Source organism: Chaetura pelagica, unplaced genomic scaffold, assembly GCF_000747805.2.
Source record: "Chaetura pelagica isolate M959 unplaced genomic scaffold, ChaPel_1.0 scaffold221, whole genome shotgun sequence".
In the NCBI taxonomy this organism is placed as follows: Eukaryota; Metazoa; Chordata; class Aves; order Apodiformes; family Apodidae; genus Chaetura; species Chaetura pelagica.
In genome coordinates, this window is record NW_009952533.1 from 9896327 (window position 1) to 9919775 (window position 23449).

The following is a 23449-nucleotide window of genomic DNA, read 5'->3' on the forward strand; positions in this document are numbered from 1 at the left end:
TGGCACAAAGGGAGTTGAAGAATGGTACTTAATTTCCATAAGCCTCTCTTTGAGGCAACCTCAGTTCCTACAGCTGTGTTGAGTTCCTGCAGATTACTAAACACGAAATTTCATCCCTTCCACTATTGAAGTGAACTCTTGGATAAATAACCTGCTGTTCAAACATGAAGCAGAGGTAGGATTTCTTTGTTACTAGGCTGCTTGCTGAGGTGCATCTACTATATGCAGGAGGTCATTTAAATAAGTTGGCACCAGGTTAGACTTGGAACAATTTCCTTCAGCCAAATTTCCCCTTCCTTTAAATAGGCAAATAGCGAACGTTTAGGTGAAAAAGAAAAGCAACCGTTGAAAATTCTGTTGCTGTCACAACGTTTCTCTCTCTGAAGTAAAAAGAGATCTATGTTTTTCACTTAAAATAGAAGAACTAGTTTTAAGGCAAACTTCCTGGAACAGAAATCAACAGCAGAATCCAAAATTTACTGAACATCACGTATTTGTATTTAGAATGAAGACCAAGTTCCCTATAGCCAATACAATTTGTTAATTCTTCCACTTTAAGTAGCCAAAAATGTCCCAGCAAACATGCAAAATAACTGGAATATTGTATTTTTTGCTGTAGTCTTTAGCACCATTTGAAGATTAAGAAATGCCTTCTTTTTTCCTTAGCTTCAAGCCAAAGGAAGAATGAAAGATTATCTTCAGCAACTCAAGAAGTGATATAATTTTGATTTAGGACAGATTACCTCATACTTGTCTGGAACTTGAACAAATGAAGACTAAAAATGCACAGCATAGACACGAACACCTGTGATTTCTGACTTCAAGCCTGTTACTCTCCTTAAAGAAAGCTGGTTCAGTGGAAAAAGAGAAGTGAAGGCTGGCCAGGTGTTCTAGGTTCCTTCACAATATAGTGTAATTTCAGCACATTACTCTATTAATGAACATAAATTAAAGTTTAAACAACTTTATGATCAGTCGTACCTGTAATTTAGAAAATCATGCAATTTAGTTTTTCTAGGTGAAAAAAGTATTATAGATACAAATGTCTTAACTTTCACAGTGACGCCATTTATCAACACTAGTAGTTTTTGTCTTTGCAAGGCAGAACAAATATATATTAATGACACAACCACATTTCTTCATACCAGACTCCTGTTCTATCAAGTCAGTCAGCAAACAGTTCATGCTTACATGATACCAAAATCTTGCACTTTGATAATGTACTGTAATGCATTCCATCTGAAATCACTTTGGAACTTTCAACAAAAAAACCCCAACATTTAATACTTTTTTGGTCTACAGCTCTCCTTCTTATTAATTCATTAGACATTTCCTGCAAGTCTCCAGAAATAAGATTCTCTGGAAATACAATTACCAGATTTATAATTGTAAATGCAAGCTTTAGTGTATATGTTGTTGTAGACTTTCTCATTTTGTTTCTAAATTTCAGTGCAGCTGTTCTTTTCTGTTACAGTGCCTCTGCTTCATAACACTTCAGGTGAGTGCAAAGGTATCAACACTCAAAAGCTGTTACAGCCAGGCTGATGAGGTTAGCAATTCTAGCTGACAGTCTAAGAGCTGGGTGGTGTGTAGCACTCCCTCTCTCCAAATCTCCCTTCACTTCCATGCTTTTTGACACAATTTGTCTCCCCACTTCTTGTCCTTCCACCTCAACAGCAGTTTCTTTCTCCCACAGTTTCCATCCCACCATATCTTTAAAGGACTATCAGTATGCAACTTCTTAAATGAAACTGAATCATTAGAAACTAATGACAAAAAGCTTCTTTCCCTTCACAGATAAGAGTTACTCTGTTCAAGGATGGCATACATCGAAACACAGGAGGGTCTGTCTGAACATCAGGCAGCACTTTTTTACTGTGAGGGTGACCAACCACTGCCCACAGAGGTTGTGGAGTCTCCATCCTTTGAGATACTCAAAAGCCATCTGGACATGGTCCTGGGCAACAGGCTCTGGGTGAGCCTGCTTGAGCAGGGAAGTTGAACCAGGTGACTGCGAGAATTTCCTTCCAGCCTCAGCCATTCTCTGGTTCTGTGAAAATAACACCAGTTGTACCTACTGTTTTTGACAACATCTGGGAGCGTAGGCCATTTTTGAAAAAATGTAACTGTTCATGCCAACTTCTACTAAAGAATGTTTAGTGAATAAAGTAAGGAATGTGTGTGTTCGCATGTGAGCATATAGAGTATGTAAAATATAACTAGAAAAAATTATTACATCTTTATAAAACATATATATATATATAATCTCAGGGAAACAGGGAATGAAATAAGGAATCTCTATTCTTCTACTGCACTCTTTTAGAAAGGGAACAATTCATTTTTACTCAAATAAATTAGTCACTGTATTTGTAAATGCCCCAGAAGGTAATTTCTGTGTTCACAGAGGGAGTATTGTTGTTTTCTTGGTAATAAAGCCTAAGATGCAAGCACTTCAGTAGGGAACACAGCTTTAGCTCAGCTGAGCTGAGACAGGTATGCCCAGGATCTATCTACATTTGAAATAGTTCTGCTTCAATCAACATTTTATTTACACTGTGCACTGAACTACCATACTTTTAAAATCATCCTCAGGATCATATGACACATGAGAGTAATTATTGCAAATATTTTAATTAAAAAAAGAAACCTTAGGATGGGGTGTTTTGCTGGTCACAAACCCAACGGAAAAATATATGATGATTCTAGAAAATATTTTTGTTGTTACAAAATTACCTACACACATTTTAATCACATTAATAGTTTCAAGCTGTTTGAAGACAAAATGTATGTTATGATTTTGATGTTCTTTTCTGGCTAATACTCTACAATGTACTTTTATGCTTTTTTTTTATGCATGTAAAAACATTGACATGTAAAAACATTGATAAGTGCTAGAGAAATTTTCAGTGTTTGCATAACAGCAACGCTATCAAGAGCTCAGTCATGTGCATATCAAGCAGAAATCTAGACAATGTTCACATACCACTGGTAGGAGCATGTATGCTAATATAAACATTCTAAAAAAATAATTTTAAGTTAGTTAAAAACTTTCATCTTCAATCTTTAGGGAAGACAGTGTTGGTTTGGCTTTCATTTTTTGAGGGTTTTGGGTTGTTTTTTTTCTTAATTAACAAACTTGCAGTAATTACCGGTAACTTTTCATTACATTAAAAAAACGTATTTCTATGCCTGATTACAGAGTAATCCTTTCCTAATAACTTTTCCTTCTGAGGCTTGGATATGTAGTCTTGCTACTATGTTAACTCCTAGAGGGACTTACTCCTTGGTAAATTTTCATAAATTCCTGTGAAGTAGGACAGAGATACTAATCTGATTATGTCAGAAAAGACGTTAAAAAGAGAGAGGTGTGGTAAGTGTAGATAGAAAATACCTTAATATACAGTGACTTATGACTGGGAAGGAAGCTTTTCTGGAAGGCAGGAAAGGAGGTGAGAAGATAGCAAAACATGCTGTCTCTTCCTACAGTATGTGCATGTCTATGCAAAACCTCACCAGCACCACAAAAATAACCTTGTAACTCAGATGCCAATTAGACATGGATGTCTGAACACCCAGCCATGACGTGGCATGGAGGGGCAGGGAGGAAAGCACTCAGTGCAAATAACTAAGGTTCTACAGTTGATGTGCTACATTAAGTGACAAAAAACTCATGCCAATAGTTAGGGAATGACGGCACCAAACCTGTTGGACAACGGTAAAGAAAATGAAGGGAGCCACGTTTTCTGTGTCCTTATAGCGTCACTTGAACTAAACTGACACTTTTGATGATAGATAGATAAATAGATTGATAGAGAGATATTACATGAGGTCTTGACTTCAATGACGCACAAGCCCTCCAGGTCTGCTTAACAGAGCTGAATCCTTATTGCCATCAGTAACAGATTTAATGGTCCCAGAAGAAATCAATCACATCACACACTGCCATACTCTTCTCATTGCACAAGCTGGACACCACATTAACAGCCTATTTTCTTCCTTCTAGGTTTTTCCTCATGAAAATCAACCAATGGTTTTAAGAACATCTACATGTTAGCAGAAACTTCAAAAAAACCATAGAGTGTTTATGTCCTTTGCATACCATGAACTCTTACTGTTTATTGGGTATTAACAACTTAGGTTTTATCACTTGAAGCATTTGCTTCCAAAGTATGCAAAAGGTCATACATTTTCTTTTACCCTAACAACCCAAGTCATGGAGAGGCAACATCTACCAGAGGTCCTGCAGCACTCTGATCCTACCTTCTATCTGTTGAGATGTCAAGGAAAGATTAGCTACCCTACCATGAATATAAATTATGTGTTTTGCATATATTATATAAAAAATAGGGAGATACCAGAAAAACACTCCTGTGATGACAAAGCTATCAAGTACAGTATCAAAATACAGTCCTTGTGAAAGTCCTAGTCCTTAATGAAGGAAACAATCTCTAAGAAACGCACCAAGATTAATTCCTGCTTCCTCACCAATCTGCTACAACACTGTAAAGCCACTTCTTTTTTTTTTGCTGAGAGATGAAAGCAGATGCACTACTGAGCTGAAAGCCCTGCAGGCACCAAAAGGGAGGTAACTGCCCTGAGTAAATTATACTGTCACATAATGCTGCCAGAGCAGCCTTATGATGAGACAATGGTACTTCTCTACCACTACAGGAGAAGCAAGACTATGTTTACATCAACTGCCCCTGTCACAATTAAAAAATACCAAAAAATCCACTTGGAGGGGTGGAGAAAAAGCCTGATTCAGCAGTGGCATGAAGAAAAGCAATGCATCTTTTAGAAGGTGTACACTGGAAAACACCCTTGCATATTCTGCATAAATTATGCCATGAGTAAAGTTCATTCAGCTTTTTTTTTTCCCAGCTTAACAATACAGAATTTCAACAGCAGAAAACACATAAGAAAACACGTACGTATGTCTGTAGTTCTATTTTTAAAAAACTCCAAAAAACAAATCCATAAAAAAATCCCATACGTTTTCTTTTTGTTAAGATTTTTTTGTTTGTTTCCTTACCTTCTACTGCTCTCTTGAAGAAAACTTTACAACTGCCACATGTAACCACACCATAATGACATCCAGATGCCTCATCTCCACACACCAAACACACTTTGGAAGGTCTTGAAGATCCAGTTGATACACTTCTCAGTGAAGAGCTGGAAGAAAAAAAAAACCACAAACAAAACAGCTATGAATATTTCAAATAAAACTGGCCATAATGCAAAGTTCAATTAAGAATTTGTAACTGGTGTACTGCTCAAGGCACTTAAAAATTAGTAAACCACAACTCTTTCTGGCAGTACCTGGATGAATACATGAATTGCTTTAATTAGTAAGTGCATATTTTTATTGTCTGTTTCAAAACAACTGTAATGTATCAATGTTAATGTGAGAAGTTATCACAAGGGCAGTGGAATTTATTGGTAGCAGATGATTAAAACTGAAAATAAACAACAAACAAACCACTCTGGCAGTGACCCGATGGCTATACACTTTCTTTCTGTTTGTTTGTTTCAAGCCTTTACAGCTAAGACCACCTGAAATAACACCGTTAATAACATCATTTTATGAAGTAGCACAGCAAAGCAGTCTGCACTCCCCTGTCTGTGTTCCTGCTCACCATTGCAGTGGTCCTGGAGCTTATATTGAATACTTCTGTAATTTAACAGCTTACTCCTAAAGCAGTTTTGAAGCCTTCTGCAAGTGCAGAAGTCCATATGACTACAGGTACCAGAAAAGCAGCATCAGAGATTCAAAAACCATGCCAAAATTTTGCAGAGAGATGTATCTTGTAAACACAGCTTCAACCACCTACTGCCTTCTTAAAATATGGCAAATTTCCATTGGGGTTATTTGTTGTTTGGTTTTTTTAACCATGACTTTTGGAAAGTATATTTAGGAAGTATTTTCTACTGGCCACTCTAGAAGACAGCAGTCTACAAAACCAAGTTACATTTCATGATGCAGCAAGTCTCCTCTCTCCCTTCTTCCCCTGGAAACGCCACCCTAACGTAATCAGCACACTTGCAGAAACGTGCCAGATACTGAAGGAGATGAAAGCTTTGGATGCCTCCCACACCTCGAGAGAGCTGGGAAGAGTCTTTTCTTCCAAACAGCCTCTCTTCCCCAGGTAAACGTGACCTTTTGCATTTCTTCACACGTTATCTCTCTGAATTCTGTCAGACAACTACAAAAACAACCCTAAAAGACTTTACACTGGTGGTGAAATGATCTGATAGTTCAAACTGCAGCTAACAGTCTATCTTGTCAGTCAGGCCTTGGGAAATGAAGTTCACAGGTAGTCTTGACTCAAACATAAGATAAACAGCTTGCATAAGAAATTTCAAGTATGTATCCTTTGCCTTTCTCAATTTTCTGTCTTCCTTTAAAGAGTTATACAGAGGTCAAGTGATTTATCCAGGGGCACAGCACAAATGTCACTCCACATCAAGGACTGCAACTCCCCTGGCCTGCAGCTTTACCCTAATGTCAAATCTAAATGTCTTTTTAAATGACAGCGTTCAGATCCTAATCAAAATTTTCCAAATAGTATTCTTACTTGTCTGCTCATTAGTCTGTTAGATTTCCTAGTTTTAGTCCTGATGCTATCTATACTTTCATTATGTAACATCACACTACTTGGTAATTGCTAGATGATGGCATCAGCTCATCTGATAGAGAGACAAAAGAAAGCCTCACCAGATCTATGTTAAGTTTTGTGCTCTCATGTCACAGCCACACACACTACATTAATCCACCCCTAAGGAAAGGTACCTTCTCCAGGATTTGCCAAGACAGAGCTGGTATTCAGCTCTGCATTTGGATTTGTTCAGGCAATGATCAGGACTTTCTCCCTGTCACAGTTTGACTCAGGATCAGCAATTAAACCAGCGACAACAACGCTCTCAATCCCCTCCCACCCAGGTAGGGAAGGAGAGAGAGAATGAGGGAGAGAGATCCTCTGGACTGAAAACTAAAGTAGACAGCATATTTCATACTGCATGAAAAAATTAAGCCTCTCATTTAAAAAAAACAAACAACCTCTTCAAAAGGTGTCTGCTTTCTAGAGAAAATGTTAATAGCCTGGAAAACTAAATCCATAAAAAGTCTTTTTTATTTTTTTTTCCCTCCTCTTTTTCATTGCAGATGGCATCATTTTGTCTGAAAAGGTATACGTTTCAATTCTGAAAGACCACCAAAGTTTCTTTAATTTTGATGCTGTATGCTTCCGATTCCTCATAAGACCAGCAAAAATTTTCCTCGTCTTTTTACCCTGAAGAAGGTTGGTGTACTTCATACTTCTATTTAACTATCTAGAAAAGGTAATTCTGCTAGAGAGCTTTTCCTATGGAGAAATGGAAGTCTCCAGGGTATTGTGCAGCAGTATGTGTGTTTTGTTATTTATACACACACTCTATATATATATTATACTTTATATATAGAAGTATGTATTATTTTTAGTTGAAAATAAATTGTCATGTAGGATTTGCAGAAGGTGAGACAGTTCTTTTTTAAAAAAGACACAAGCTACCCTATAAAATTTCCCTTAAACATATATATTGGGTAAAAAAAGCCAGAGAAAACACGCTGAGACAGGGAGCAGTCTGAAGCCCCCAAAATCCAAGAGGAGATGGTTAGTGACCTGCTGCAACACTTAGACATATACTGGTCTATCAGGCATGATAGGATACATTGAAGGGTATTGAGGGAGCTGCCAGAATTGCTCTCCTTGGTACCAAGGAATGTTACAAAGCAGATCATCTTGAGTGTCACTATTCAGCTTGTGCAGGACAACCATCAGGCCAGCATGGGTTAATAAAAGGCAGGTCCTGCTTGACAAACCTGATCTCCTCCTCTAACAAGGAGATCCATCCATGACAAGGATGAGGGAAATGCTGTGGGTGCCACACAGCATCTGCAGTTTAGTAAAGCCTTCGACACTGTTTCCACAGCATTCTCCTAGAGAAAGTGGCTACACGTGGCCTAGACCTGTGTACACTCTAATGGATAAAAAAAAAACAACTGTCTGGCTCGCCAAGCCCAAAGAGTTGTGGTGAACAGAGTTCAATCCAGCTGGCGGCCAATGGCATCCTGAATTGCAATAGCAATAGCATGGCCAGCAGGACTAGGGAAGTTCTCGGAACTAGTGAGGCTGCACCTTGAATATTGTCTTCAGTTTTGGGACCTTCATGACATGGACACTGAGGTGCTAGAGTGTGTCTAGAGAAGGGCAACAAAGCTGGTGAAGAGTCTGGAGAACAAGCATTACGAGGAACATCTGAGGGAACTGGGATTGTTTAGCCTGGAGAAAAGGAGGCTGAGGGGAGACACTATCACTCTCTACAACTACCTGAAAGGAGGTTGCAATGAGGTGGGGGTTGGTCTCTTCTCCCTAGGAACAAGCAATAGGACAAGAGGAAATAGTCTTAAGTTGGGCCAGGGGAGGTTCAGACTGGATATTAGAAGAAACAACTTCTCTGAAAGGGTAATGAAACACTGGAATAGGCTGCCTAGGGAAATGGTTGAATCATTATCTCTGAAGGTGCTTAAAAGATGTATAGATGTGATGCTGATGAACATGGTTTAAGCACTAGGCTTGGTAGAGGTAAGATTATGGCTGGACTTGGTGACCTTAAAGGTCTTTCCCAACCAGAAAGATTCTCCAATTCTGTGAAACACCAGTTGAGCCATGACTATTCTTAAATGCCTACCTAAGACATAATTTATAGCATAGTTTATATAGTGCTTCTCTAAACCAAGGGCTTAAATACAGCTGAATAGTAAAGGTACAGCTTGAATACAAAGCAGGTATTCAACAACTCAGCCACAGCATCACAGGTGGAAACTTAACATTCTGGAATAAAATTCAATTAACTCCCATACATCCTTTTAATCAGTTTAAAAGTGGACCAGGTTAATAAGCAAATGAGGTATTTTCATTCTTAATAAGAGTATCCAACATGGAGCAATTCTCAAATACTCTGTTGCAAAGAAATGTTCATGTTAGCTGTCAGTATTAAATCTTGTCCAAGTTTAAGCTATGACTGTCTCACTAACAATATTTGGCTTGTTCTCAAAATCTCTTATGTTCTCTTTTACCCATGCTACACCAAAGTATCTACTGATTAAAAATGCTGTTATATTATCTCCTACGAAGATAAAGTGGTGTTTGAACATACCTGCAAATAATAAAAGACTGAGTCCAAAAAACATGCTCAAATCATATTGCAAATGTCAGATTGAGTAATTCTCTCCATGGAAGCTTTCTTTCTCAACAAGGACCCACGGATGGTTACACCTTTTCCTCCTAGATCTCCCATGTTCAGGTTTCCCTTTCTTAGCGACTTGACCACAGTAAACAAGGTCTGCATTGATTATTTGACTGGTGAGCAAACTACCAGATATTCAGCACTTTTGACACAGAAACATACTTTATTAATCACTTTTATTAAACCAATTATTTAATCACTGTAACTCTGTATCTTACAATATGTATAGGGAGAAACACTCCAGTGAAAATAAAAACAACACTTTGAAAATGCTTTTCATGCATGCTTCCAGTTAAGTATTTCCCTTTTCATTAATTTTCCACAGAAACATTCCACAAACTTCTAAAAAGTAATCCTAACATAAACTAGTATTAGGGAAAAGTTACAAGCAGGTAATTCTTAGTAGGTAAAAACTAAGTGACAAACACAGTTCATTATAACAGATTTATACATTAAATTTAATTTTAGGGGTTTTTTTTAGCTTAAGTTTTATTTTTTGCACCAGATGAGACATTTGATTACAATAATCCAGATTACTTAGGTAACAAACACATCATTCTGTCTTTTGAAACATACAAGAGTTGGTCCAAGGAAGAATGGATACCTCCCCAAAAAAGATGAGAAATTTTAGAGTTGACTCCCTGGACAGCAATTAGCCTACTGCTAAATATCTATTTAAATTACACCCTAAATCTAATGACATCTGTCGGTCACAGCAAGATTGAGTCTGGAATTTTAGATCAAGTGAAAACACTGTGTGTACACATTTGTCCAAATCCAAATTAGAGCCTAACAAGTACTGCCATGATATTTAGCAGGTTTTTTAAATTTTCACACAATAGACTATTGTTGATCCAGAAAATGTACTGTTGACAGCGACCTAGTCTTACTACAGACTTGTAACTGAAATCACAAGAAATATAAAACAGTGCCGCAGAGCTGGCTACTCAGCACTGCTTTCACAAGCCAGTGGTTTCCATAGATTGATTAGGTGTTACTACTTTCACACCCCTCTCATTATTCCCAACACAAAATTTTAAGAAACAAACACACACTCCCCCTGTACATACTGCAGGATTCAAATACAGGAGATCTAGCATACATATTTTATCATAATGCTTTTACAGTCAAGGGCAGCATGAAGCAGTTTAAGAATGCCAAATGTATCTTCTAAATGATTTGTAAAATGGTTGCTTAGATGGTTCCACTAACATTTGTCACATTGTAGGGTATGTGATTAGGAATAAGCCTGATTTATTATCCTCAATAGTGCAAATGCTGGCAGTTAAATGCTGACCTTGACTAGCCACTGCCATCAAGCTCATTTGTGTGTCTGCAAGTTGACTTTAGTAATAGTATATGGAGAATTAATTAGAAATAACAGATTTTGCAAAGAAGAGTCAATAAACCCACAGCTAATCCAGCATTTTAAAAGCTGATTATACAGGTTATTATGCTTTTCAAACCAGATGTCATACAGAAACACAGTTTAGACAAACGCTGCCTCTCTGACGATAAAATGAAGCACTCCAAAAAAAGCATAAGCTACAATATGAATCCCAAACTCATTAATGTTCCAAGTGCTTTTATTATTATGAGACCTAGATAAGTCCTTTTCAATTCTACATCATTGAGTTTTCTTGTTCATACAGAAACTTTCTGCTAGTAAAACAAACAGAAGGAACCTTGGTATACCTCAATAAATAAAGTTATGTGAAAACAAAGGTAGAAAATTGAGATCAACATCCTTATTTCACTGAAAGAAAAGAAACCAAACTTTTAGAGGAAGAATAATCGGGAAACTCAGGATGCAGAGACTGTCATTGTCTTCCTTCTACCCTCTCATCTGGTTTATGAAGGGATGTAACCTCCAGTGAGAATTATCTACTGGAGACTGGCGCAAATAGTTAACTTTGCACATACAAATATTGAAGCTAACCATCCTGTGGCCCATATCAAGAACTGTGCATTTCAATGTACTTCACAACCATCGTGTCATGGTCTGACTGAACATGGAGACCAGCACATGGCCTGCCTTTCACACCCAAGGAAACTCAGACAGTCAGGAGGTGGCCAAGAGTTGACCAAGAGCCCCTCAAAAGTCCCTCAGCACCAGTCGAGCTCCTAGAGCAGCACACCCACATGGCTGGTCCTCACTAACCCCAATGCAGCCAGCTGGCCAATGCCACCAAGGGAGACAAGAAATTCCCAACACTGAATGACAATACAGCTACGCATAACCTGGAACTAAAATAAATAAACTGATTATGAAGTTTGTGCTACCCTGGAAGAACACTCTTTTCCCCCTCCAAACAGTCCCCTGAATTCTTACTGGTTTTCACAGCTAATCTTGTATCCCTAAGTGCTTCCTTTGAGTTTCCACTTCTCCAGTAGCTCTTATAGTATCTTTCTTTCTTCTCATCATTCACTCAGTCATCATAGTATATAGTATAACCATCTCCTCTTCATGTTATCACCGTTATTTTTGTGTGTGTTTGTATAGAAACAACAATTTCACTCCCCAAGATAACTAAGATAACTCTATTAGTTAATTAGAAAACATTATAATGGTCAAAAGTTTACAATAGATTATTTGACCACTACACAATGATGCTGGTCCACCAACAGCATGTACTATCTCCCAAATTTTGTACCATGCTGCTAGTTTTAATTGTCAATACTAATGTTTGACCACTATCAGTTTTGCCTTTTATAGCCCAATTTTTTTTAAAAGCTTTCACTACAGGATGGCACTCTGCCTCTCTCCTATAACTACTTGAATAAAGCAGATTAACAGACTGGAAAACAGTATTTCTTAAATGTCAGACTACATAAAACAATCTTCTTGTCACTAGACCAAGAAAGCATGGAGAAGTGAAAAGGTACAGAGATGTAATGGACAGATTTTTGGAGAAGAAGGTAGTGACATGGGACCTCATGAACACTGAGCTAAGGAAGGAGTGCTGAAACCAACCTACCCCTGAGCCTCCACAGCAACACTCTGGCACGCAGGCAGAGCTACACTTACCCTCTGAGGTTTGGCAGCAAGGCATATAAATTGCTGAATAACCTAGCTGCAAATTCTGCTGGTGGAGTTTCTCAGGGCATTTCTGCTCGAACCATCACATAAAGTTATGTTTCTGGATTTTTATTTTTTAAAGACTAAACCTTAAAAAAACCCAAAACAAACCGAAACTTTTATAGTTAGAAATCCTGAACAACATCTAAATATTTTATGAAAGCTAACTGTGCACTTCAGTGAACATTATGGATGACAGACATGAAGCGTAACATCTGAAACAGTTCACACTCTCACATCTGGAGTGTTGTATCAGCCCATGAGTAATACAAATGGTTAGAGAAATTATTTTTTTTCTTTATTCAGGATATTCAATTAAGAACGAAAAACAAATAGTATATTTTTGTGTAATAAATCAATTATTTTTTTAAGTGTCCCAAACCATTTATTTACTTTGGTTTGGTTTGTTTTCAGGTAATTATGAAGAACTCGTGCAATTCATAATTACTGCAATTCTTAAAAAATGGACCAGTATCTCACCAAAACAAACTTATTTTGCAACCTAAAACTTTAAACGTATTATTTGGAGGTATAGTAAGAAATAAAAAAATAATAATAAAAAAACCCAGACAAATTTAGGAGCTGCAATACTACATTTAATTTAGTGTTTAGCCTTACTGATAATTTTTTTAAGCACAAAGGTATTCTAATCCAAGACAGCAAACTTCCTGTTGTTTGAGCTTCAAATACTACAACTCTAATAGCAATGTAGAGATTACAGAATTAATTCAGTATTTATACTTCTTTTCTTCTTCTTAAGAAATGCTTAGTACATTGAAAAATGTAAAAATGGGAGGGCAAAGCACATTCAGTTAAGGGAAAGCAAACTGAGAAATCAGATTATTTCTTTCCTCAGCAACTCCAGTTTTCACATTGAGTTACTTTATTTAGCAATGCCTATGGCTTATATATTACACTTTCATACCTGGATCTTAATTATGGTAACAAGCAAACTCTGAAGTGCACTGAAAACAGAAGCAGCTCCATCCACTCTCCCAAGCCCCCCAGATCTAAATAGATTCACTAAGGATTTTTTAGAAGTATTTAAATCACAGTGTTTATTCTGCAAATATAAGCTGATGGGCTCTCCTGTGCTGTAGTCACCAGCAAACAGGTTCCTGTATGTAGTTTGACCTTAAGGCATATGTTGATTTTACAAAATGAAGCAAGTGTACTAAGCTCTTTCAGCTTCCATTTACCTTAGTCGACGCTGACAGTACCCAGCATTTTCCTCAATCCAGCTGAAAGCCTTGACTTTTCCTTGACCTTCTCTATAGAAACCTTTTGGTAGCAACTGCAGCTGGTTATCCTAATTTTACCTCAAAATAATGTGTTGACTACAGAGAAATACAAACTTAAGAATAAACACAAGCATGTTCTGGTGTACTGAAACTGAGGAACACTTATCTCCTAGAGAAATAAATCTAGTTTTTGCCCAGTGATTCAGTGATCAGAAGTATAACGTCATCCTAATATTCTCCTGCAATGCACTTTTCTCCTCTGACTACTATCACAATTTATCACAATCCAACCACTGCAGGAGAAAAAAATAAATCCTGTTCTGCAGTTCTTTTAGTACATAGTTATCCATTGAAATGGAATGGTCAATCTAGACAGGAAGTATCCTATCAGGCACAAACCTCCAACTTTGGAATCCAGAGAACAACACTAAGCCTCCTCACAGCACATTTGCTCTAACTTTTCATATTTAGTACACCTATAGAATTAGTGCAATTTAAATGCATGCAATGTTGGTATTTGTGCTGCTGATTATAAATTGCTATGTATTGTATAGCAAGATAAGGCAGGAACAGTTTATCTGGAAAATGATCTAGTTAATTATTGAAAGTCTATTGGGGAAGGTGGGAATAAGGAGCTAGTTTAACTCTTTCTTTTCCTGCACCTGCTCACCTGCCATGACCAAAAGGTAAGAGACAAAGATTTGAAAACCCAATTTTTCATAGCACCACCTTATCTTCCACCACTGAAAAATATGTAAACTAATTATGCATCCTAATCACTTTCATACAAGAGCACAGCAGTGTTTACTCAGTGAGGCTCTGATGCCTTCTTGGTCAGCAATATTTTAGAACTGCATAAAATGTAGAGATTCAAGTGAGGTTCACCTGCTGCTGGAGACTCCAGTGGGAAATCATCACCCTGAAGAACTGCAGGCTAGACAAGACTGTATGACTATTTTGCTCTGCTACTGAGGACTTCTAAGAGAATTAAACATCAAGTAAGCATGGAAGAAAAAAAAAATAAAAAAAAATACATACAAGCCAAATGCAGGGAGATGCTACCAGCACTAAGAAAATCCCTAAAATCCTCCTATTTTCAAAGTAAAGCTCACTACACTTTTCAAGTTCTTCCCTCAGAGTCTAATAACTCCTAAAAATACCTGCCTTTGTTTGAAAGCTGTATTTTATGAAACTTTTATTACAGCAACCTGAAACCACACTGATGACCAGAGTATTGACCATTTACAATCCTAAGTTATGTCATCCTGTTGCAGAGACAAAAACCTACCTGGTATGGCTGACAAGGGTTTGGCCTCCTAAGTCCTAAAATAATACCTACATCAAAAAAATTAGTTTATAATGGAAGCAGGTTGGTCCAGTCATAAGTACTTGCTTATTACAAACTACTTGCTTTATCTTCAGAGGGCATAAAACGCATACAGAGAAAGCCACCACACCATTAATACCTTAACCACACAATAAAAAAGTTTACAAGAGTTTAATAATCAAATAAGAAAATGAAAACATTTCATAGTAGCAAAAAGTAAACTGAACTGCTATCCCCAGTCTATTGGGGATTAAATACCACAACAGAAAAACCTCCAGAGCAACTATGAAACCATAGGGGAAAAATGCACCAAAGCAGGAAAACACGTTACCATGGGAACAAAGGCTATTTCCCAACTTGTCAAATAAAAGTCCCAGTATGGCAGACCTTTACTTATAAGAGCAACCCCACAGGCTTCAAAAGGCAACATGTATAATTATTGCCTGAGCTGAAAGAATCTTAGGGGGGCAAAGAAGGGGCATTTGCCCTTTAAAATCCCTTGTGCCCCCTACATCCAACATGGCAAAACTAGTACGGATGTTGAAAGCATATTAGCATTATGGGGCAAGTGTATTCTACATTATGATTCCACATAGCAACAGCAAATAGAAATAGGAAAGTCTACACAGAAATCTAAACTTCATAAATAAAATGCACAAAAAAACAAAGAGCAACAGAAAGCTCACAGGATTATTTAGTATGAGTTACCAACATAGAACTGAGTAATGAAACTCAAGCCTGTAAGACTATCAGGTAAAGTCCTGACATGAATAGACTTAAATATCTTACAACACAGAATTAGTCCTGCACGCAGCTGTAAAAGAAAGGTTGGAAAAAGAAATCACAGAATCACAGAATGTTAGGAGTTGGAAGAGACCTTGAAAGATCAATTAATTTGCCAAAGATTATACCCATTTCTATCTCCTTTACTGTTTTTCATCACCTTTATTGGTGTCTTCTACCTTTTGATAGTGTAATAAAAAGACAGTCATGACGCTTGAGGCACATGCAAGAATGACAGCAAGCAGAACGTGTCTGCTTCGAGTAGGCAATACAGGGCAAAGAGATGCAGGATTTACATCTGTCAGCTTCCGGGAGAAGGAAAATGAGCAAAGAAGAAAAAATGGTATAGGAACAGGTATTCACATGTACCCTTCATATGGCCTGTTTCTGTGAGTGGTGAAGCTGGCCCTCTGGCAACAATCCCTCATTTTTCTGACTGTAGCTTCTTTGCTTGGCCAATTACATCCCCAGTGGTCTTCGCTCATGCCTATCTGCAAACATCATCTAGCCTAAGACTTGGTTCCCAGTCCCTCTGCCTCTCAGGAAGCTTACCAACAGACTGAAATTGGATTTTCTCCAATACCTTAGAAAGTTCTCTAGCCAAAATTACTTCAAATTATGTATCTAATAAAAAGGTGCTACTCCAAGGCTGGGGATGAATAGGTGATGCTTTGGAAACACAAAGCAAAATCCAAACTCAGCACATACTAGCTTTAAGATCTAGGTGTGCAATCCCATGTATAACCTGTTCTTCAAATACAACCCATGTTAGGCTCGTTGACCAGCACAATGTAAAGTTCCTCTGCTAAACTGTTCTCAAAAGGTCAACTTTCCATAGAGAATCCTCATGTTTTCACAGAGTATTCACTAGCATGAAAAATATGTCCATTTTCTCTTCAGCACAAACAAGGAGCTACGCAACCCTCCTCCTGCTTTACGTTCAGGAGGAAAACATCTACATGGCACAGGTCTAGCAAATATGTGAGTAACTGCTTGGTCTGAGTGGCTGCTGGTCAAGGGCTCTGTGGTATCTCGGAAAAAAACACTGATAGAAAATTGAAGTTTTAAAACTATTCTGATGCTAGTTCAACTTGGACATTTTGTCACAGGTGAAACAGCCTTCATGAAATCATGACAGAGGAATGGTTTAGGTCTTAAAACAACACCAGATCTGAAACGCAGTTATTCGGAGATTGCCACAAAAGTGAAGACTTAATTCCAAGCCAAAGTACTATTGAACCTTGGAAGATACATGTTTTAGAAATTAGATGCACAGTGAATATTCAAGAACCCCTTTTAACAACGGTAATAATTACAAAATAGGAAATCTCTGCTCCCATCAACTACATAAAAATTCTACTGATAACCTGTAGATGATGAAATAAATTGCATGTGTATTTTTAAAACATTCCAAATCCCAAGTCCTTTCCATTACCCTTTCCCTATTTTCACAGCAAGTGTAATCGCTAACATATAACACAGTTATAGTGTATTAAATAACTATAGATTTTAACTTTTAAATGAATTAAAATATCCCTCCATTATATGCCAGAGTGACAAGTAATAGCCTGCTGAGTGCCATGGAAAATTTTGGTCAAATAGCAGATGAGGGCTGCAATCACTGACTGATACCTAGAGCAAAGGCTTTTGGTAATGCTCCCACAAGCAATCACAACTGCTGACAAAGTTCAAATTTGTCTTGACAGGATTGTCAAGGCAAACTAGAAATGTTCACAATTGCAAGTCAAAGAATTCATTTTTATTCAGCTGAAATTCACTCTACTGCTCACATACTAATGATACACAGTACTGCACCTACCACTCCCTGGCTGAATAGCTAAAACCAATATAGCAAAGACTAAAAGAAAATGGGAGTACTCAGCAAAACACAGACCAAGGAAGTTATGCTCTGCAACTAACACAGACCCAGTTTCTCTCCTAATCCTCTGCTGCATACTGTCAAAACTCTCTTGCAATATATAACAGGCCTTCGATATTGGAAGGCAGCTTGCATTGAACTTCAGTGAGAAGAAGAGCTGGTACAATAATTAAAAATACCACCATCCCTCCCATTTCAGGAAAAGGATGTTTAACTGTTTATGCACATTACTGTAGAGGCAAACTGACAGTTGAGTGTGCATAATTATGTGCTTATGCATACATTTACACAATTTACATAGTAATCAAGGTGTACAGCAGAGTGAGCAAACATTATTACTCACTAAGCCATCATGCTGCAGATCACATTTATGCAGTCTGTCTGTGGCACAGACTTTCAACTTCCTATAGCAAGGACCCTGATATTTACACTCATTGTTAAGCCACAGTATCACTCACTGCCACAACAGGTCCCACACAGAAAGCAATTAAAACCAAACAGAAAGAACCCAACGACACACATTCTTTGCTCCATTAAGCAATTTCTGCCTATTCTAAAACAACCTGCTTCCCCTCCTCCCCACTATAGCTGCCAAAATAATTTCTGCTATGAACAGGTGTGCAATATGCAGAATAAGCACTTTGGGAAGAAAGAACACAAGTCAACAAAGAGTAACTTTTGAGGGCCCACTGTTTCAAATGTTGCAACAATCACAGTGTAACTTAACTTGATTATATGGCTAGAGGATCCAAAAAGTCTCCACCATCCACACCTAGACCCCTTGAGGCTTTGGAGCACTTGATTTCATGCAGCTCCCAATGTGGGAGCCTACTGCATTCACAGTGCTACAACTTCTTAGTTCCTTATCTGCTTTGCTTTCCATCTTCCCAAATAACACATATAAACCACCACAAAACCTGAGCTTCAAAGTATATTAAATGGTTTTACTATTTTTTTAATTTTTTTTTTTTGTTATTAAATTCTTATTCAGGAGCAGAAATAATGAAGCTTTGTTTCCTAAGGCTTCCTCCTTACTGCTTGCAAAGTTTAGTAAGAGAAAAATGGAAACTAGCTCCTTTCCTCTAGTGAGGGCACTAAGTGGGTGCCTCTCTTCCATCCAGTCACTTATTTTAATGGAACTGGTAAGAGATAACAGCTAAAATTGAAAGACGTAACAGCTACCCACCGTCAAATTTAGTTGAAGTTGGCTGACATTCAAAATTTATTAGGTGGGAAAACACAGACATCTCAGTTACATAAAACTTAATTTCCTCCATCTCTGCCTAGAGTTCTGCTGGTCTTGCTACTGTAACCAGCAATTTGACAGTAAAATACACTCAAAAACTATCATCACTTTAAAGCTTTGGATGCTCACACATACTTGAATATTTAAAAAACATCATCTGCTCAATTAAAGCATGCAGTCCTCTCAGAAGAGCCTGCTTGTTGTCCCACCAAGTGTCTCCAAACACACCCCCTAAGCCAAGACAAACCTTTCTGACCCTCCTTCTTGTTCCTCCAGGTTGTCATCTCTCCTCCCTGTGTGGTCAGCAGCGTCTGGTGCCTGCCCCGCTGTCTGGGCAGTGACCTGAGAGCAAGGGGCCAGGAGACCAGCAGGCCCACTGCTGAGGGGAGCTGAGCAGAACCTACTGCTGCAGACACAGCAGCCCTGCCTTTGTTGTGCTCTTCAGGTCTCCTTAGGGATGGGGTCGAGAGGGGACATGACAGACAGGGGAGTCCCACTTTTTGACAGGACTTCAGTTAGTCCATTCAAAATTAACTTATCAGTGAAACCAGCAGTTAGGAATTGCGTTAGCAGCCCTCGCCCCAGCTCATTTGAACCAAGCTCACAGGTAGCTCTGCTGCTACACTGCACAGCCCACAAGTCCTCTCTTCACCCCCACCATGAACACTGCCCACAGGGAAAGCCCCGCTCCTCGGTTCAAAACAATTAGAAGATTTAGGCCCAAATGGGTCAGACTCTGTAATTCCAAATGACTGAAGTATCACCTACCTCTAAAAACTGCAAACACAAACCACCACATCTGTCACACTGCACACTAGATGTGGTGCTAAACATTGTATCTACACATCCCTGAAAGTCTTTTGCATGCTTCTGGAAAGAAGTTTACATTATGATGATTAACTAAATCCTACTATTCTATGTAGAAAGAGTTTGCCTTTTTTTACTTAAACTGGCAAGAAATTAACCCCAACTCTGCAGCCCATTACACCTACAGATACCGATCTGATTAATGTATTTGGTGTTTTGCTTCTTTTCCCTGAGCAATGTAACCTAGTTTTGAATGTACCTATAGAAGTCTAGTTATTGAATCTGCAAAAGCTTTACCACAGTCAACAGTGTCATCATCTTTTGTGTCGTTTTGCACCCCAAATGTGGACTTTCCTTGAACTCATCCTTGCAATATTTTCTGTAACTGCCTCAGAGCCATTCTGATAATGAGGCTGTAGAAAGCAGCTTCAGTCAGGACCCTGTCCGTCCTTCACTTCGAAAAATATACATCTGTGCTCCTGTATCTACAGAAACATTGTTTCTAAGCTGAGTAACTGAAAACACTTGTAAGAACTCAACATCTAAAGTCCCTCGCAGGCCTTTTGCACCAGCAAGGACTCAAAGCCCATCCAAGAGGAACTGGTAAATGCTTGGAAGAAACAAGGCCGTTACCCAAATTTCAGTCATACAGAGGAATGTTAATAAAAGTAAATGCATCAAATGCACCAAGCACTTGTTTGAAGTTCAGTGCTCCTTTCATTCCAGAAACACAGCTTTAATCTCGCAAATGTTGCTCTGCCTTTTGTTATCCTCTTTCGTGACTCTGTTGTCAAGCACAGTGCTGACAACTTGCTGCAGAAGGATCAGAAATTGCCTACAAATGTCAAGTCTGCACTGCTAACATGCACATTTTGTAGCAGGGTGATGCTGAAGCAGGACCTCAGTTTTCCTCATGAAAGTGCTCAAGACAAGCTGTTCAGCAGAATGATCTGGAGAGTCAGTCCCTCCTGGCATTTGGGAGCCAACTGCAGCTGCTGGCACAGAGTGGGCTGCAGGTTATCAACTGCATGACCTTGGATTTGATGCAAACATTGCTGAAAGTTAAAAATTCCCTCAATCCTGTAACATGGCATGCACTCATCCCTTTTGCAGCCGCTAAATATGCCGGGAAGAAGCTCTACTTACAAGATAGCAAGGCAGATCAGGATGGGGACAAAACCTCGCCTTGTGCCCTTCAGAGAGCAAAAAGCTGCTATGTTTTGCCTTGATTGAAAACATTTGCCAGAGTTGCCAGATCAAGAGCTCACCCAAACAGCTGAATTTCGCTGAAGCCTGAAGAAACCCTTGGGATTAATGGTATTACAGGCTTTGGTCTACTTGACAAAGATGATATACAGGCCCTTATTCTCAGCTTTTCTGAGATTGCCTTGGCTGCAAAATTGCATTAACTGTTCCTCAACCAAATTTCCAGATTTGCGGACCATTATTCCAGCAAAGGTTGAAGTTTCTTTTTCCTGCAAGAAGGATTACACCTGTTTCCAAACTATGAGGTTGTGTCCTTTGTTAGGCCAGGTGGTACACCCTGTCCAACTACTCCAGCAGAAGTACCTCAAGTGTCTGCTGCCCTTCTGTGCAGTATTTACTGGATAGATACAAAAGTTTGTTCTATTTTTATGCCAGCTGCTCTTAGCTGGGTAGGCTGGAGAACTTTCTTTAATGCTTCATCACAGGTACCAGATATATACTTTAATAAAGTGACCACGTCACTGATTTGTGATTTCCTTACAGCTGGGTCTCAGTGTTTGACCATCTTGACTACGGACCAATGCAACACCACTTAATCTACAGCCACAGACTAGTTTTAAGCACCTACAGAAGCTCAGCTAAGTTCTCATGTCTTTTCTGCCATTATAGTTACAGTTTTAACCAATGGCCACCTGCCAGGTTTTTGCAGGAACCACTCTTGGAAGCCACAACAAATTCTTGGTTGCCCTAGACAAAGCACAGCTGATAGCTGTTCCCAGGCAGCCACAAATGCAGGCTCTAGGGGCAACCTGGGGTCACTGTGAAAACTTCCAAAAAACACTGGTCCCAACTGGCAGTAGAAAGTGTAACAACCAAATACAGGAAAGAAGGGAATAAAAAAAGGGCTTTCATAAATACTGTAGATACTGGTTAGAGCCCCACTAAATAAGTAATGCAACTGGCTGTGCTTCTTAAAGCATTTACTACTTATCCTGAAGTCATTATGGTTGCATGAAAATAATTTTTAAAACCACAACATCACAACCATGATATGAACAGACTCTAAGAAGGCTATGAATGAATATTGATAAATTGCTGATCATGATGTGCCGTAATTATTCTTAGAGCATGAGGTCACAATCCTAAATTATGAAACTGCTGAAATAATATTTTTAAAGTTTCAACTTTCCCTTATGCATGAAAATCTCTGCTAAGCCTGCAAAATCTTGACCTCAAATTTAAGGACATTATGCTACTTTAATAAATTATATAGAAGGCTTGACTTGTGATCAAGAAAATATTAAAACTTGGGTTATTATATTTTACATTTTTTCTTTACTCATTAAAACTGAAGAGCTTACATTAAAAATACAGTAACTCCATTCACTGCCATTATATTAACAAAACATGACAGACATATTTAAATTCCAGTGCTGTGAAAGAGGCAACAGGGATAACCTATAAACTGAACAGCTGAAATAAAGACAATATAAAAGAAATAGTAATTTCTATAAAGCAAGGGCTTCAACATTTTACTTTGGCCACAATTTATTTTAATGAATATTGTGTCCTAAAAAAACATTTACAGAAAAAAAGTCTGGGTTGCTTTGGATACAGTTGTCTTAAGGAAACATGCTTCAGCTTTATACTTAATTAGAATTAGATGGGAAAGTTTGTCAGTGACTTCCATTTCTGTTCAAAATTTGACATATTTTTGCTGTTCCTGATAAGGCTGCAATGTGCCTGTTTGCATGATTGAAAAGTTATCCACCAAGACTGTTACTCAAGTGCACCAGCATGGCTGCTCCAATTAACTATTTATGAGCTGTTCCACTGCTCTAGAAAAAGTGCACTGCTATCAGAAAAGAATTGCTCATTAGAAATCAGCCTTATAAGGTATTTTTAAATATAAAAATGCAATTTCAGTAGACATATGTGCATTATTTTTTAAGGAGAAAAGGAACAGAAGCATTTTATTCTGAAGCTGAGTGTTTTAAAATTGTAATGAAGAAAGGATTAAAGATTGTATTATAGAAAACAGTATCTCATTGACAGAAATGTAGTTAAGGGAGTCCTGCAGATTTTTTCATCTCTTATTTCTGTGACTTTTTAATCTTCCTTCCACTAACCTTCTTCACAGAACCAGGGTGGGTGTAGTCTGGGGACTGGCAGAGAAGCAGGGACTGCGTGCTGCTTCCAGGTGGCTCCTCCCATAAGGAATAACCTACCACAACTTCCCTTTGTATGCAAAATGCTACTGGGAATAACTCTGCATTCCAAATCTGAAATTCTTTCAATCTCTAGTGCCTCAAACATTAAATAATTTGAAGTGAAAAAGTGGCAAAAATATTCTTTTCTGATTCTGCTAAGCAGATTAGGGGGCCTGGGAAAGATGGAGGGGGGGATGCCAAACCTGTCCTGGCCTCACTTCATCAACCACTGAGTTGCTAAACTCGAGTGCTCCAAGGTGCTCTGTTTTTTACCAGTAGTACAGAAAGATTATATGCATCACTTCTGTATTACTGAAGTGAGTGTTTCAAGAAATTCACATATGTACAGCAATCACTACCACCTGAAGCTGTGTCCTTCATTCCTG

General features: G+C 38.3%; 1 protein-coding gene across 2 annotated transcripts in view; it reads right to left on the reverse strand.

Annotated features, from left to right (window-relative positions):
• NR3C2 (nuclear receptor subfamily 3, group C, member 2) overlaps positions 1 to 23449 on the reverse strand; it is a 210303-nt gene that overhangs the window by 90992 nt on the left and 95862 nt on the right. For both annotated transcript variants that reach the window (XM_010008944.1, XM_010008945.1), the window contains exon 2: positions 5033 to 5172. In XM_010008944.1, coding sequence (XP_010007246.1) covers positions 5033 to 5172 — 140 coding nt within the window. The remainder of the gene's footprint in view (positions 1 to 5032; positions 5173 to 23449) is intronic.